The sequence below is a fragment of the Dermacentor albipictus genome, chromosome 4 (genome assembly GCF_038994185.2).
Source record: "Dermacentor albipictus isolate Rhodes 1998 colony chromosome 4, USDA_Dalb.pri_finalv2, whole genome shotgun sequence".
Lineage (NCBI taxonomy): Eukaryota > Metazoa > Arthropoda > Arachnida > Ixodida > Ixodidae > Dermacentor > Dermacentor albipictus.
The window spans coordinates 169312023-169326923 of NC_091824.1; the positions used below are offsets into that span (position 1 = coordinate 169312023).

Genomic DNA, 14901 nt, shown 5'->3' on the forward strand with positions numbered 1-14901 from the left:
TTACATGCATCCCTCAAACTAAAAGGCTCGTCGTTGTCTTTATCCGAAGACTTTTCAAAGCGCGTTAGTGATGTGCGTAAACTTTTGCGGCACAGAGCAACGGAAGAAAAAGCTAACGGCGCTAAAGTAAAGCTGGTCTTCGATAAAATAAGCATAGATGGTGCTTTGTATGCCTGGGATACAGAAAAAAGAGAACGTATCAGATTGACCAAAAGGAAAAATGAGTGACAGAAACAAGATACTACGTCCTTGATAGTCCTGAACGTTAACTCCAGAAGTGTAATTATTAAGGCAACCGAGCTTGAGGGGCTTCTTCTTTCTAACAGTTCTGACATTGCTGTGCTGACTGAAACTTGGTTACATGATGAAATTTTTGATAGCGAATTCGTGCCTGCTGGGTACAATGCACACCGGAAAGACCGCATTGGTAGAGGTGGTGGCGTCTGTATTATCTACAAAAAATCATTACGAGTTTTCAGTATGTCTGATGTGTCAAATGTTGAGTGCATTTTTAGTAAAGATTAGTGTAGTCGAATCAGGTACATTATAGGCATAATGTACAGTTTTGGATGATTTGAAGGTCAGTTTTGGATGATTCTTGCTGGTGATTTCAACCTGCCTAATATTGACTGGTCCGAAATGTCCATCATAAACCATAACGACAAAACAGGTGATGCTGTATTTGATATATCATTTGCTTTTGATTTATCGCAAGTTGTTGGCAAGTACACTAGGATGCACGATAGTTCTAAACCTATGCTATACCTTTACTTAGTGAGCAGATCTATTAGTACTAAATCAAAATGCGAAATTGTCACGGGAATCTCCGATCACCAGGCCGCGGACTCCTTACCTTATCTTATCGACAGCAATCAAAAACACTCTTGTGTTCCCAACTTCTCACGTGCAGATGACACATCGATAATCGATGCGTTATCCTTTCATTTTGATACTTCTTCAAAGTCAACAGCAGATGTAGAAGGTTTGTGGATTTATTTCACGGATCTCGTATTGATGTGTATTGACCATTTCGTGCTAAGCATCATTAAAAAGGTAAAACGTGAGAATCCCTGGATTTCTCGTATTTCAATACAAATGCGCAGAAAATAAAAACGATTGAAAAAGAAAAAGCAAGCAGTTAACCGTCCTAGGTGTCTGCAAGAAAAAAATTCCGTTCTTACCGTTCAATATAAAAGTCAGATAGCACTTGATAAAGAACATTATTTTGGCAACTTGTTGCCTAACTTCATATCAACTTCACCAGAGAAATTCTGGCTCACAATCTCTCCGGTATCCAGAGATTCTCATGCGATTGAAGTCAACGGAACTCTAACCCATGACGAAAAGAAATATCATCTGCTTTTAACGAATACTTCAAATCCGTTTTCACTAATGATAATGGCAGACAGCCCGCTTTCGAAACATGTTTACCTCCGATGCCTGATCTTGTCATCAGCGAGCAAGGTGTTATTAAATTGCGTTTAAATCTCGATACCAAGAAGAACATACCAAATGTATTCCTAACTAGGTATGCGGAGTGGGTAGCCAAGTACTTGTTTATATTATTTTCAAGATCTCTAAACGAAGGACAGGTTCCGAACGACTGGAGGACGGCCAGAGTTCAACGAGTTCATAAAAACGATCAGAAAGACTGCATCAATAATTAAAGTCTAATCTCACTAACATCGACAACTTGCAAAATTATGGAGCACATAATACGTACCCACATCCCTGATGTTCCTGAAAAACATGATTTTTTTTACAAATCTTTTAGCCTTTCCGGCGGATGCCGGAAAGGTTATTCTACTTGCACTCAATTAGTCTAACCTGTACATGACTTTGCTAACTGTATTAATAACGGAAACTAAACAGATGCCATATTTATGGATTTCACAAAAGCATTTGATAAAGTTTCTCACAAAAAGCTGCTTTCCAAAATTAATAGCACAATAAAATATAACAAGATTACTCATTGGATTTCATCATTTATATTCACCATTTATATAAACGACATCATAAAAGACATTCCAGTTCATATTAAATTATACGCGGATGATTGCATGCTCGCTCTACTCAGAAATTAGAACCATATCAGATCAAAGACTGAACGAGGTCTTCCAAAGCTTACTGAATGATGCGATGCCTGGCAGATGCCGATAAATTTCAACAAACCGTTTACATGAGAATAACTCGCAAGAAAATCCCCTCATACTCCGATATTTTTTGCTGACAATATCCTTTCGGAAGTTGCACAATACAAATACCTAGGATAATGAATTACTAACGACCTTGACTAGACTAAACACATTGATCAAGTTATAAGCAATGCTAACCATAATTTTTTTTTTCTTAGGCGAGCCCTAAAACTCTCCACAGCCAGAGTCCGGCTCCTAGCTTACATATCAGTTGTCCTTCCAATATTAGATTATGCGGGCGATAATTTGGGATCTATTTACTAAAATGAACGTTAATAAAATTGAAAAAGTACAAAAGAAAGTGGTAAGTGGTTCGCTTTGTTTGCAGCTATGGACACACATCAGTAACTGATCTGGTTCAATCGGGCTGGCTTGATATCTGTATCCGAAAGAAATCGCGTTTCCCGGCTTGCGTTCTTATTTCAATTATTAAAAGGTCATTTTAAGATTACTATTGACGGACTTATATCCTTCTCTTCAGGTTACACTACAAAACAGCGTCATAATCTCACAATCACCCCTTTTCGTCAGCGTAATAACTACAGCAAACTACAGCAATCTCTGACGTCATTCACCAGAAGCCTCAGTGTCCATTAACATCTATTTTCTGTTTTATTCATTCCCTCCTGCCCATATAGTTACTAATTTCTTATTGTTATCAACTTTATGGCCCTTACATTTTGTATTACTGTAGTACTCAATATTTTATGTGTTCTTGAATAAGATGTGCCATAAACTTTACTATGCTGCTATGTCTACTCCTATGTTGCACTACCATCATTTAACTTTTTTGTCGCCAATGCTGATCCATTTTATTTGTTTACTAATTATTTACGGCCTTTATTTTTTACTTTTTTGTAAATACTTGTACTTGTATCTGTACGCCCACCCTGCAATATCCCTTCCTGGGATTGCAGTATTACTAAATAAACATAAATAATGTCGATGTATATATGTATGTGTTTGCGGATTATGTTATGTTGACTGTTCTGTTGTGACTATAATTGATAATACATTTGCACGATGTATGCAGAACCCACTGACTAGAGACTGTATTATTAGGCGACGGTATCATTTACATTTTTGAGACTTTCTTCTACAGAACTGTGGAGTCATTTAACTTGTATATTGTATGTGCCAAGTATTTTTTACGTCATAATGTTACTGTAAAAACGTTGCTTGACAAGTTCTGGTGGTTGTATGAAAAAGTTCATAGTAATCTTGAACCATGTAGGTCATGTACGCTTGCCCTCATTTACATGTATGCACAGAAAGTCCATAAGAAGGCATGTGTCTTTCCGAAATAGTGGAAGTTAGCGCCGTGCGTTGTCTTTTCGTTCTGTCCCTATCTTTTAAAGGCTATTGAGATTCCCAGTTACAATATGCTATTCACAGATAAATGTTGCAAGAAATTATTTCGCATACAACTGTTCTTTGGGTACAAAGCGCAAAAACATTAGTCTTTCCAGTACCCATGCTATGCAGCGATGCGGTTTCTCTACTTCGCGAGGCAAAAGTAGAGTGCATTTCTGGCAACAAATTACTCTTTTGTTGCGATAGCAATTATATGAACCCTCCAGGTTAATTCTCGGCGTCGGTGTAATGTTCCGTAAAAAGCTTAAGTAGGTTAAGTACCTAAGACGATCTGCACGCCGTATGCTGTGGCTGCGACGGGAAGCATGGAAGGTTGAGTCAAAGAATGTGTGGCTTGATGCGCTCCCATTGTTGGAGGTCACGCGACAATGGGCGAGCTAGGGGGGACAGGTGAGAGCGCGCCTCCTCCTCTAGACCAGGCGTCCACCACCCACGCCCAATCTTAGAAGTAATCTCCGGTAGGTGCAAAGATGGGTGAGCCGAGATGGCTGCACTAGGCGCGCATTTTCGAGCACGCTTAGTGCTGAAGGTCATGTAATCCCAAGTTTCGTAGGCGCGTTTAATGGTGAGAAAGCAGAAGCGTTCGTTTCACTTTGTTCTCGCTTTTCATCAAGCTAGTCTTGCGACGGCGAGTCTTCACGGTAATCGAGTGAGATCTGTTTATGTTTCCCTCGGCGCACGTGACACTACGCTTTTTTTACTAATTGATATGATAGGCGAACGTTTACTGCAATTTATACGACCGACATAGCTATGAATCTTCGTGTAGGAGTGCAATACGCCTTGCTATCGTTTAATGCTCCGCCTATCGGGCGAAACTGCTAATTTTTTCTTGCTTTTACGCTCACATGTTGCAGTATCGCCTATTTACATCTTCCTGCGTTGGTGTTGATGTTCAATCTGATACTTCTCTTCAAGTAGGAAGATCTTCGTGACGTATGTTGAGACCCAGCGGCTGCCTGACAAGCTAAATTCTGAACAACTGACCAAAGCCGGCAAAAGTTTCTAAAATAGCGAGAAAACACCGTGTTGCGTATTGGAGGTTTGGCATACCTCTTATAGCGCAAGTGAAAGGAATAAAACCACTCAGTCCAAACCTAAATTTGCTGGCGGACAGCTGCCGATATTTCCCCATTACAGCACCCAAAAGAATCCCGCAGGATTCATCTCACGATGAATGTAAAGGTTAATGCGATTAGCAGCGATTAAGAATTAGAGCCTTTCCCCTACCGTGAACAGGGGTGCACGCAAAGCTTGTCCAACCCTAGGGGAGGGGTTGGTTAGTTTGTTGAGCATTTGAGAATGAATAAAGAGACATGGTTGTTGATGGATGAGAAACGGTGAATTCGCCTGGCGAGCACGATTCTCTTCCCGCTGCCGGCGTCTAGCTTCATTTTCACGCTTGCGGACTTCTGGGTTTGCTTCTTGATAGGCTTCTTTCGCCTGTGCTTCGACAGCCCCTACCTCGGGATCCGAACACCGTTGTCATTTTGACCCCACGTCAGCCTGTCGAACCACCGGATTGTCCCGCCGTCCTCTTTCTCCCTTGGCAAGCCTAACCCTAATTTCCGGCTGGGCCCGCCGTGTTGTTCCGCTTCTCCTTCGGCTTGTAGAACTCTTTCATCGGTGCGGCATTGGCGTCTGGCTTCCGCTTCGGCTTGGCGAAACTTAGGATTACTTCGGCGAACTCGCACATGTCGACGGGCCCTCTCCCGTTCTTGTTCCTTGAAGGCTGCCTCCTCTTCGGCGGATCGGACCAACCGCACAGCTGACCTTGAAACGGCGCGCGCGGGGCGGGTGAGGAGAACCTGTCAAGCGGCTGTGGGTAAGGCAGACTTGGTTTTTCGCCTACGACGACAGCCACACCGACGGCGTGAGTCAGGCAATACAAGCTTCACTTGAATATATAGCGACAAGCCGTATTGCCACCGCCGAAACGCGTCATGTATGAGGCGTGTACTGCAACCTGACTTCTCTATATTCTCTCTGGAGGTACTGTGCCATCTAGCGGCGTCACCGTGAAGTCCGCGCTAAGTCCGCGTGACCTCCGAGACTGCACCGGTGGCGCGCCGTGCCTATAAGCAGTGTACTGCTGCCGGGTTACCCTCTCGCTTCCATCTGAACACACTGAGCCAGCTAGCGGCGCGCCCGCGAAATCCGCGCGCGACCTCCGCGATCCGTAGCGCGTAGGTGCGTTCGAACACTGAGTCTTAATCCCTCCTTTACCGCGGGCATTCGTGGCGCAGCGATGCGAAAGCGTCGAGCTGCTGTGCTCGAGGCAACTGAGTCACTGGCTTGATTCTGCTTAGAACCAAAAAAAATATTTTTGGAGTGATTTTGTTTCATTTAAGAGTGTCATGAAAGAGGTTGGGCCCGCATTTTTAGACTGCAATACCTACACGATCGGCAAAAATTTTTGGTTGGACAGCGGCAGACCGAAAAGTACTTGAGGTATCCAAACAATGCTAATCGGGTTTGATAGAAAAACGCAACATGAAGGCAAGATGGGCATGTGTTTGTCATCTAGGCAGTGCAGTCTGTCCAGGTACTGTGTAGTATCATCTGGGTGCTATGTGGCACCTCTCCTGTCTTCTGCATGTTTGTGTTTCCCACACTGTAAATATATGTCGACATACTAAAATTAACTAGCCCAGCTTTCAGCCTTAACTGCTAACATTATCCTTCACCACTGCGAGACCTTAAAAGTGACACTGTAATGTTGTACCCCTGACTTAGCACTGGTGTGATCCAAGATCCAAGATGCCGAGCTTGTGGGAATGCTCGACTCTCACGCTGATGTTTCCTCCGCATGGCTCTTGTCTCCTGTAATCCGGCTTCTCCCCGCAGCTAAGTGCCGCTGGCGGTCGTATGGTTGCAGCATGATACAAGAGATGGCACGAGTGTTGCGCTGCTAACGCCACCTAGCAGGGTTAGTCGGGCACGACAAGGAGTAGGTTCTTCCCTTTTGGCTTGGGTTCGGCAAGCGGCGCGGACGATCTGCACATGCGCCATTCCATGCTTCTGCAAGACCGTCTTGCGAGGCCTAGGTGCAGGATACCAGAATGGACGAACACAAGTGACCAGGCATTGGTATTCAGCATGGGGCAAACATTTTCGCTAGATATCCAGTTGTGGGGAGTCGGCCTTTCTAGATTTGTCGCGCGCCAATCGGCATGTTCGGTGGATAGCAATGCGACTAGCAGGCATTAGTGTATAAAGGGTGCAATAAACGCGCTTGTGATTGTTTGCACTGATGTGTTGTCGTTCCTTTGTCCCAAGAGCACGTATGAGATCCCACAAGCTGCATGCACTTTTTTCAGACGGGGTGAAAAGGCAAACTTTCGCCACAGTGCACATGCCTCCATTTACTAAATGTTGCATCACGAATCGATTCTGCCACCGAAACAATGCCAGACCCAATTTTAAAGCCCTTTTCCTGGGCTACCTTCTAGATAGCATAGACATGTGAGAAACGATTTCAGAGCTGAAATCAGCAATCAAAATCATAGATCAATTTAAAGAGGCGTGACGATGAAAGAGTTAGACTGCACTTTATATTATTTATACGTTTGAGATAAGTTTTGTCCTAGGTGAACGCAGAAGAAAATTTTAGTGTTGGCAGCATGCAAAATTAGTTTACATATCACATGTACGCCACTCTAATGTTCTAATATGGCAGCTGCTCTTTGATCTATTAGTTAGGCAAATGTCAGCAAGTGACATTAACAGCCATGGCTGCAGATATGGACCAGGACCAGACACTAAGAGGAATGGCACGATGTGTATCTTAGTCTTTGGAGCCAGCCAATAAACCCTCTTATGAAACCTAAAGCATCAAAGTTGCTGGACTCAAGGACCTCACAAGCAGAAGAATGCGAACACAAAAGAGCAAAAATTGACAGATATTTCAGGGTTTTTTTATACGAGCCACGGCACATAAGTAAATACAGAGCTTTTCTTAAACATTTCTGGTTTGAAGAAATGTATTGCACAGACATGATTCACGTGAATAAATGAAAACCTACTTATTTATTTCAATCGAACATGAAGACATTCGTTCGATGTAGCAGTACCAAAAGGGAAAATCACACAAAAAGCTCTTCCGGTGACCGGACATGGCATTCAGGATCACAACATTGATGTCTTCTTGACATATCAACACCTCACAGAAGTAAGTATCATATGGCCATTGCAAATAAAATGTAACAAACATTTAGAGGCTGTGAAAAATACCTCAACATTTTCCATTAGCATATACTTCGAGGAGGCAAAGTGACAGAATGGTATCCACCAGTGCAACAATTTATTTTCGGAACCATTAACAAAGCAGCATAGATAGATATGCAACATGCTCTTGAAAAGTTATGTTTACCACGTGAGCGAACATTAACAAGCTCCTACAATAGCACTTACACATTCTTTTGTTCATAAAATGCACAGCAGTTCTGCATGTCGACTAAAAAGGAGCCGATTGCGATAATGAAATAAAAAGCAATTAGAGCAATTGTTCCCGAACGAGAAGTCAGCTATTTCTAGAGCAGCGAAGGCAAATCACTTTTTCCAAGTGTAACTAGTGCCCTGAGCAGGAATTTTATATTTTAATGCCCACCCTGACATACTTTATTGAACATTGATAACAGTTCCTTATACTGCTCTTAGATTGTGTTAGTTTTCATTGAATTTTTTATCATGCCTGTTCTTCACACAAAATCAACTTTTCTCCAGCTACTGAACAAATTTTTGCAATACTAGTTGCATGTTCATCCACATGGATAGATTACAACCAGTATGTACAGTCGCTCAATAGCCAGTGGAATGTCGTCAAGTGTGCCATTTCAGTAAAGATATTATCACACGGTTTACATGCGGTTCTCTGGAAAGAATTAAATAACAGCAGTAGTGAATAAGGCATTTTAACTTCGTGTGAAGACTAGAAAAAATGTTCACAAAATAAGCATGGAATACTCCTGATGCTACCCATTATGTTTGCTTCATAGCCATGGTGACGACACAAACTTTGTAGTAAGTCCCCATAGCCATGGAATCGTGCTCCACAAGGTGAACGATACAGCCGTTAATTTCATCTCATCATTTTTTCATGTCTGCTTAAGGGTAGGCGCTCCTCAAAAAACATTTCATTAATATATGTGCTATAGATTTGAAAACTTATCCACTTATAGTGCATTTTAAGCAGATTTCAAATACGTCATTAGTTTTTGTGTGTGTGGTATAGTTATTGAGTTAAGTCCTACACAATGGCAAAATAGGGTGATCTTGCTGGCACTTTCTTGTGCAATAAATTTGCACAAAACACTTTGTGCTGCAGCTTATTTAGCTCTTTGTACACCGCAAAATGCTGATATCTATTCAAACGGTGTGTACAATTACTGGAACTATAAAAAAATGAGGACACTTCAACTAATTTTTTTCAGAATCGCACGAAATTAACCTTGTAGACTTACAATTGTCTTATACTAACGGAACTTGGCATACATACTTTTGAAGATATGTACAGTGCTATTATCTACTTGAAATTGCAATATCACTGAGCAGTAAGTTGCAAAAGTACATGGTTATATTTCAGAGAAATGAGAAAAAATATTAGTTGAAGTGTTATATTTTTTGTGCATAGTTTCAGTAAGTGTACACACTCTTTGGCTAGATATTGGCACTCTGCGATCTGCAAAGAGCTAAACAAGCTACAACACGATATTTTTTGTGAAATTTATTACATAAAAAAGTGACAATGAAGACGACTAAATTTTGCCATTGTGCATCATATAACTCTAACACTATAAAGCTACACAAAAAGTAGTGCCATATTTGAAATCTGCATAGAAAATTCTACGCTTGGCTGAGTTTTGAAACCTCTAATAGAAGTAATAAAAAAGTTGTTTCGAGGAGGGTCTCCCCTGAAGCTCATGTGCTTCTTCCGGCAGGTATCTTTATAAACACCACATCATCAGAGTTTACACTTACAACTCGGCAATGACTAAAACATGAACTACTATTCTTACAGGCACTTCCTTTTGAGCCAGGCGCAGATTTATTTTTCTAATATGCCATGCTATCCAGAAAGCTAGCATACCAATGTGTGACAGAGTTGCTATGTTGTGTGCGTATATATATATATATATATATATATATATATATATATATATATATATATATATATATATATATATATATATAACATATATATATATATATATATATATATATAATTCAATGAGAAGTTCTGTAGGTCCGGTGCATAAGTAGATTTAGAAATGAAGGTGCACACTTACGAAAATTGCATCTTTAATGTTTGTAACGTTTCGGCCGTGGCACGGCCTTCGTCAGAATAGACATACATACAAGCGCGCAGCCGCTTTTATGGGCATGCGCACGTGGGCGTAATCAGTAGTACATGCACGTGTACACTTGCAAATAATAATAACAATAAAAAAATAATAAAAAGTACAGCAGCAAATATAACTTAAGCACGATAAATGATATGCATTAAATATCATTCACGTGTAATGATGATTGTACATGAAGTACAGCATGATATCGATTGCGATATGGCAAAACTGATTTGGCATGCTTTGTCAATTCTTTACAAGGACAGGGACATCAAGATATGGCAGAAAGGCACGACACTTTTCCTACGCTCTCGTTAATACCGGATGACAGTGTTAAATTTGTGGATGAGAAAGGATTCTCGTACCTCTCGATCATGGTGCGATTTGAAACCTGATTGTATTATGGTTACACTGATATTGTCAAACGTATGACCTGGCAGTCGAACATGTTTAGATAATGGCAGGTGTGGCAAGCTGTTAACGTGTGATTTGTGGTTATTGAATCTGACACGAAAGGATGTTTCGGTCTGACCGATATACTGCATATGGCACACTGAACATTCAAGCAGATAGATGACGTTAGCGCTGTCGCAAGTGAAGTCGCCGTTGATTTTAACAGAAAAATTGGATGTAGTGCTTCTAGCAGTCTTAGATGTGGTCATGTGTGCACAAACTTTACAACGGGGCTTATTGCAGGGATGACAACCAGCAGGAGCAATCGATTTAGTCTTGGAAGAGGTTACTAGGTCACGCAGGTTTCTAGAGCGACGATAAACAACCCTTGGCGATTCCGTGAAAATGTGTTTAAGACGGTCGCTTTGTGTTAGTAAGTTATAATGCTTCCTGAGAATGTGGGACACGTTAGGAATAGATGCAGAGTGTGTTAGGATAAGGTTAGTTCGTGAAATCGGCGCCGATCGCCTGTCCGTGCAGATGAGTTCCTTCCGGTCGAGGCAGTCGGCCCGTTTAAGGGCATCGTCAATTATTTGTGAAGGGTATTTCTGTACGGTTAGTGCGTCACGAAGCTGGTTACAGTTGCGAGTGAATTCACTATTGTCTGAACAAATTCTTTTGAACCGGATAGCTTGGCTGTAGGGAATGCTCGTTTTGCAATGCTTGACATGGCTGCTGTTAAAATGCAGATATCGCTGTCGGTCAGTGGGCTTTCTGTAAAGATTTGTCGTTAACTTACCATTGCACAGAGATACCGATACGTCAAGAAAGTTTATGCTAAGTGATGAATAGGAATGGGAAAAGGAAATTGACGGTACGGCGTTGTTAAAGTCGGTAATGAAAGAAAGTAATGCAGCTTCACCATGGTGCCAGATTAAGAAAATGTCATCGATGAAGCGTTTGTAATAGAATGGTTTAAGGTCACGAGTATCGAGGAAATTCTTTTCTAGTAAGCCCATGAAAATGTTAGCATAATTGGGACCTATTTTTGTGCCCATGGAGGTACCACTGGTTTGAACGTAATGTTCGCCGTCGAATTCAAAGTTGTTGAGTTCAAGGATTAGTGTTAAAATTATGCCAAGGGTAGAATCGTCGATGGGTTTGTCATCTACAGAATCGTTATATACACGGAGTACAGATTGAATCCCATCTGTATGGGGAATGTTCGTGTACAGTGACGCCACGTCCAGTGTGACTAGAAGAGCATCGCTTGGAACACACAAGTCAGCGATATCCGACAGGAAGTGGTTAGTATCTTTGATATAAGAAGAAAATTTAGGAGGAATTGAACTGATAAGGTTATCTACATAGCGGGACAGATTCTCTGTGACAGTACCTATTCCTGAAACTATTGGTCGCCCTGGGTTGTTTTGCTTATGGATTTTAGGAAGGAGATAAAATCTACCAGCTACCGGGCTTAGTGGAACTAATGACTTGACTACAGATTTTTCTATCTTGTTTTCTTTCCCGAGATTGTCTAAAGTGTCCTTTACCATGGTTTTGAACTGTTCGGTCGGGTCGTAACTCAGATGCCTGTAGAATGACTGGTCATTAAGTTGTCTGTGAGCCTCTGTTATGTAACTGGCTTTGTCCATAATGACAACTGCGCCACCTTTATCAGCGGGTTTAATGATGATGTCGTCACGGTTAGCCAACTTTTCAATTGCGTCCCTTTCTTTGGGGCTAAGGTTCCGACGGAATGGTAATTGCATTTTGTATGCTTCAAGTACATCTCGCTGAACAGCTCTGATGTATAGATCGAGGCATTTATCTCTTTGAGAAGGAGGAGTCCAGTGCTTAGTCGAAAATAAAGATGTCTTGTTAGAGGGGCACCGATCGTGGAAGTACTCGCGTAACCTCATGTTTCTTTCAAAATTGTGCAAGTCATTAATCAATTGAAATTCATTGTATCCGCCAGTTGCGGGACAAAAGTTATTGTCCGTCAGTCTGTCAGTTGCGGGACAACTTATTTTCGACTAAGCACTGGACTCCTCCTTCTCAAAGAGATAAATGCCTCGATCTATACATCAGAGCTGTTCAGCGAGATGTACTTGAAGCATACAAAATGCAATTACCATTCCGTCGGAACCTTAGCCCCAAAGAAAGGGACGCAATTGAAAAGTTGGCTAACCGTGACGACATCATCATTAAACCCGCTGATAAAGGTGGCGCAGTCGTCATTATGGACAAAGCCAGTTACATAACAGAGGCTCACAGACAACTTAATGACCAGTCATTCTACAGGCATCTGAGTTACGACCCGACCGAACAGTTCAAAACCATGGTAAAGGACACTTTAGACAATCTCGGGAAAGAAAACAAGATAGAAAAATCTGTAGTCAAGTCATTAGTTCCACTAAGCCCGGTAGCTGGTAGATTTTATCTCCTTCCTAAAATCCATAAGCAAAACAACCCAGGGCGACCAATAGTTTCAGGAATAGGTACTGTCACAGAGAATCTGTCCCGCTATGTAGATAACCTTATCAGTTCAATTCCTCCTAAATTTTCTTCTTATATCAAAGATACTAACCACTTCCTGTCGGATATCGCTGACTTGTGTGTTCCAAGCGATGCTCTTCTAGTCACACTGGACGTGGCGTCACTGTACACGAACATTCCCCATACAGATGGGATTCAATCTGTACTCCGTGTATATAACGATTCTGTAGATGACAAACCCATCGACGATTCTACCCTTGGCATAATTTTAACACTAATCCTTGAACTCAACAACTTTGAATTCGACGGCGAACATTACGTTCAAACCAGTGGTACCTCCATGGGCACAAAAATAGGTCCCAATTATGCTAACATTTTCATGGGCTTACTAGAAAAGAATTTCCTCGATACTCGTGACCTTAAACCATTCTATTACAAACGCTTCATCGATGACATTTTCTTAATCTGGCACCATGGTGAAGCTGCATTACTTTCTTTCATTACCGACTTTAACAACGCCGTACCGTCAATTTCCTTTTCCCATTCCTATTCATCACTTAGCATAAACTTTCTTGACGTATCGGTATCTCTGTGCAATGGTAAGTTAACGACAAATCTTTACAGAAAGCCCACTGACCGACAGCGATATCTGCATTTTAACAGCAGCCATGTCAAGCATTGCAAAACGAGCATTCCCTACAGCCAAGCTATCCGGTTCAAAAGAATTTGTTCAGACAATAGTGAATTCACTCGCAACTGTAACCAGCTTCGTGACGCACTAACCGTACAGAAATACCCTTCACAAATAATTGACGATGCCCTTAAACGGGCCGACTGCCTCGACCGGAAGGAACTCATCTGCACGGACAGGCGATCGGCGCCGATTTCACGAACTAACCTTATCCTAACACACTCTGCATCTATTCCTAACGTGTCCCACATTCTCAGGAAGCATTATAACTTACTAACACAAAGCGACCGTCTTAAACACATTTTCACGGAATCGCCAAGGGTTGTTTATCGTCGCTCTAGAAACCTGCGTGACCTAGTAACCTCTTCCAAGACTAAATCGATTGCTCCTGCTGGTTGTCATCCCTGCAATAAGCCCCGTTGTAAAGTTTGTGCACACATGACCACATCTAAGACTGCTAGAAGCACTACATCCAATTTTTCTGTTAAAATCAACGGCGACTTCACTTGCGACAGCGCTAACGTCATCTATCTGCTTGAATGTTCAGTGTGCCATATGCAGTATATCGGTCAGACCGAAACATCCTTTCGTGTCAGATTCAATAACCACAAATCACACGTTAACAGCTTGCCACACCTGCCATTATCTAAACATGTTCGACTGCCAGGTCATACGTTTGACAATATCAGTGTAACCATAATACAATCAGGTTTCAAATCGCACCATGATCGAGAGGTACGAGAATCCTTTCTCATCCACAAATTTAACACTGTCATCCGGTATTAACGAGAGCGTAGGAAAAGTGTCGTGCCTTTCTGCCATATCTTGATGTCCCTGTCCTTGTAAAGAATTGACAAAGCATGCCAAATCAGTTTTGCCATATCGCAATCGATATCATGCTGTACTTCATGTACAATCATCATTACACGTGAATGATATTTAATGCATATCATTTATCGTGCTTAAGTTATATTTGCTGCTGTACTTTTTTATTTTTTTATTATTATTATTATTTGCAAGTGTACACGTGCATGTACTACTGATTACGCCCACGTGCGCATGCCCATAAAAGCGGCTGCGCGCTTGTATGTATGTCTATTCTGACGAAGGCCGTGCCACGGCCGAAACGTTACAAACATTAAAGATGCAATTTTCGTAAGTGTGCACCTTCATTTCTAAATATATATATATATATATATATATATATATATATATATATATATATATATATATATATATATATATATATATATATATATATATATATACCGTTGTACCGTCAGTATAAAATTTTCCATAGTTAACGAGTTCTAAAAATCATATGACTTAATAAGATTTTTTTTCTGACATTTCTTTTTCAGCCACCCACAATCTGATGATGTTCAAATCAACCAATGTTACATAC

At 41.3% G+C, this 14901-nt stretch overlaps 1 protein-coding gene across 6 annotated transcripts in view; it reads right to left on the reverse strand.

Moving 5' to 3' along the window:
• Positions 1-14901, reverse strand: part of LOC135910098 (C2 domain-containing protein 2) — a 223123-nt gene that overhangs the window by 13731 nt on the left and 194491 nt on the right. For 2 of the 6 annotated variants that reach the window (XM_070537795.1, XM_070537794.1), the window contains exon 22: positions 1724-1740. The exons of the other annotated variants lie outside the window; for them this stretch is intronic. In XM_070537795.1, the coding sequence (XP_070393896.1) occupies positions 1724-1740 (17 nt within the window). The remainder of the gene's footprint in view (positions 1-1723; positions 1741-14901) is intronic. 6 annotated transcript variants of the gene reach the window in all.